Here is a 3,060-nt window from a genome sequence, read left to right as displayed (position 1 = left end):
GCATGGCTTTAGGTGTTCATTGTTTGTGTTACCGAAGCAACCGTAAATGCATGGCTTTAGGTGTTCATTGTTTGTGTTACCGAAGCAACCGTAAATGCATGGCTTTAGGTGCATGAAATGTGAGGGTTCATGGCTTCGAGGGTTAGAGCAACTTTACCATATCTCTTATATTGCAATTCTTATAAGTTATTTTATGACAGTAGCTTAAAATAAATTTAGGATATAACAGAGCATTGTTGTAGCTGATCACCTAAAACTTTTCCCCTATATTTCTTTATTAGGGATTGGGGAGAGGTAATCATCTCCTTTATCTAGGAGAAAGGTGGTTGTTTTTAGGAGATCTTTTAAAATTATCGCATAAGAGATGAGATAGAAGATCTGCTATAACATCTTAAAATGTTCTAAATGCTACTTTGTATAGATGATTAGGTGAAGGAAACGCGGGCATATAATTCAGGCAACGTGGACCCGACCGTCAGCGGAAAAATGGCAGATAGCAGGTAGATAGCACGTATGGGCATGCGTTTGTACACTGCACAAGGGTTGAAGCTTCTATATATAGAGAGCCATCAGGCAACCCATCGTGTATATATCGCTACACCATATACACATTCGTGTCCATAACAATGGCTCTATGGTCTCCAGCACTACTGATCCCCATAGCTGCTCTCCTTGTTCCATCGTACTTCTATATCAAATATAAAAGATCAAATAGCCCGATTCTCCCAGTGATCTGGCCAGTAGTAGGCATCCTCCCAGGCATCCTTGCCAACGTCAACAACTTGCACGAATTTATCACAGTTGGCCTTTCTGCCTCTACGTGCAACTACAAGGTGCACGGACCAGTGGGAACGAGAGTGCAATACTTCCTTACCAGCGACCCACAAAATGTCCGACACATCTTCACTTCAAACCATGCAAACTACCCCAAGGGTGAGGAGTTTGCAGAGGTCTTCGACGTCATGAAAGGAGGCCTCTTCACAGTTGATGGTGAGTCCTGCCGCCGCCATCGCGCTAAGATGCAGAGCATCCTAAGCAATCCAAGGATGCTTGCATCCATCACTAATTTCTGCCACGACAAGGTCGGGAAAGGCCTGCTCCCCTTCCTTGCAGACATGGCGAACGCTGGAACGGCGTTCGACATGCAGCAATTGAACACGAGGTATGCTTTCGATCTGGCTGCTAAGCCAGTCTTTGGCCTGGACCCTGGTCTCCTGTCCCCAGACATGCCGCCTGTTGACGTCACAGACGCCATGGACACCGTCATGGAGGTGCCCATGTTCCGGCACGTGATGCCGGCGTTAGTATGGAAGGTGATGAGACGGCTAAACATTGGTCCAGAGAGGAGGATCGCCGCGGCACAGGCAGTACTACGTGGATTCGTCGTGAAGATGATGGAGACAAGGAAGACCCGTCGTCATTCGGTTGGCGAGGAAGAAGATGAAGCTGCTTCGTTAGACATCCAGTCATACTACATCAATGACCCCAACTATGGCGACGACGACCAAGTGCTCCAGGCAACCCTCATCGGCTATCTTGTCGCCGGGAGGGACACGGTCGGTGCGGGGTTGTCGTGGCTATTCTACAACATCTCTAGGAACCCCTCCGTCTTGTCCAGCATCCGCAAGGAGCTGGCGCCCATCGCATCTTGCAAAGCCGCCGCCGCCGCCACCGATAAAGAAACAAATGCCACGGCCACGGTGACCTTTGAGCCTGAGGAGATGAAAGAACTAGTTTACTTGCAGGCTGTGGTGTTTGAGACCCTGAGGCTTTACCCTCCAGCCCCGTTCGAGCGCAAGACTGTGCTGCGCGACGATACACTGCCAAGCGGCGATGAGGTGGGCGCTGGGGACACCATCCTCATCTCCTTGTACGCCATGGCAAGAATGGAGCCCGTGTGGGGCAATGACTGCCAGGAGTACAGGCCAGAGAGGTGGCTCTCGGATGATGGAAGCAAACTGCAATACGTTCCTTCTCATAAATTCCTGACGTTCAGCTCGGGGCCAAGGATGTGCCTCGGCAAGGACATCGGGATTATGCAGGTGAAGACCGCCGCCGCCAACGTCCTGTGGAACTTTGATATGGAGGTGTTGGAAGTGCATGCTGTTGAGCCAAAGCTCTCGACTATTCTGCAGATGAAGAACGGGCTCATGGTCAAGGTTAAGAAAAGGGTCCAAGAATGAAACACTGTGGAGAATTTGCTATTGTCGCTTTGCTTCGTCGCCCTATCCTTTTTTATCATGTTATCTATCTATCTATCCCCTATCTATGTGTGATGAGAACTTCTGTATTGTGGGCAAGTAAGACATTGTGTTATGTAATGTGTGGACTATGTGATGTCAGAACTTTGTATTGGTGCTAAGTGTAAGAACTTTGTGGTGTGCTTAGTTAATGGAACACTTGTGCTATGTAAGGTTGCTATGTTAGCTTGCTTTGTTCATAGCTTGTGATGATGTTTTGTGTTTGTCTTATTCTTAATTTGTATGAATCACATGCCATATTGCATCACGTTTGTTTAATTGACACGTTTGCACCTCATGGAACTATATATATGAAGAGTTCACCACGTTCTATCTAGATTTAATTTGTGCATATGTGCCATTGAGGCTATTTAATTACTTGTTGAAATCATATGTGCACAAATTTGAGGGGAGCTTTACATACAGATGCTTCAATATGTAAGCTTTGTTTGTGTTGTCATCGATCAAAAAAAAAGGGAGAGACTGAAAGTGTATCAGATCCTATAGTGTGGATTTTGGTGATATAATGACAATGCAAACAAAGGACTAATGAGATGACGAGTATTTCAGATTATAAATAAGCGAAAAGTGCTATTGGATAATGGAGACCCCCTCCTCCCCCCCTCCCCCCCATTCTGCAGATGAAGAACGGCCTCATGGTGAAGGTTAAGAAAAGGGTCGAATGAACTTAACACTGTGGAAATTAAAGCTTTGTACGCACTCTCCTCAACAGGTACAATGATATCATCACTACAGTTTGACAAACCGAAAGATTTGCGCGCTGCAATATGCAGAGAGATATCTAGTGCATATGAGCATA

General features: G+C 46.5%; 1 protein-coding gene across 1 annotated transcript; it reads left to right on the top strand.

Annotated features, from left to right (window-relative positions):
* The first annotated feature begins 606 nt into the window (after positions 1–606).
* On the top strand, positions 607–2,426 carry LOC136501528 (noroxomaritidine synthase 2-like). The gene has a single exon (XM_066497053.1). The coding sequence runs from the start codon at positions 627–629 to the stop codon at positions 2,181–2,183; it is 1,557 nt and encodes a 518-aa protein (XP_066353150.1). The 5' UTR covers positions 607–626; the 3' UTR covers positions 2,184–2,426.
* Positions 2,427–3,060: the final 634 nt, after the last annotated feature.

This window comes from Miscanthus floridulus, chromosome 13 (assembly GCF_019320115.1).
Source record: "Miscanthus floridulus cultivar M001 chromosome 13, ASM1932011v1, whole genome shotgun sequence".
In the NCBI taxonomy this organism is placed as follows: Eukaryota; Viridiplantae; Streptophyta; class Magnoliopsida; order Poales; family Poaceae; genus Miscanthus; species Miscanthus floridulus.
Note: the sequence above shows the minus strand (reverse complement) of the source record. Positions and strands in the feature narration are given on the sequence as shown.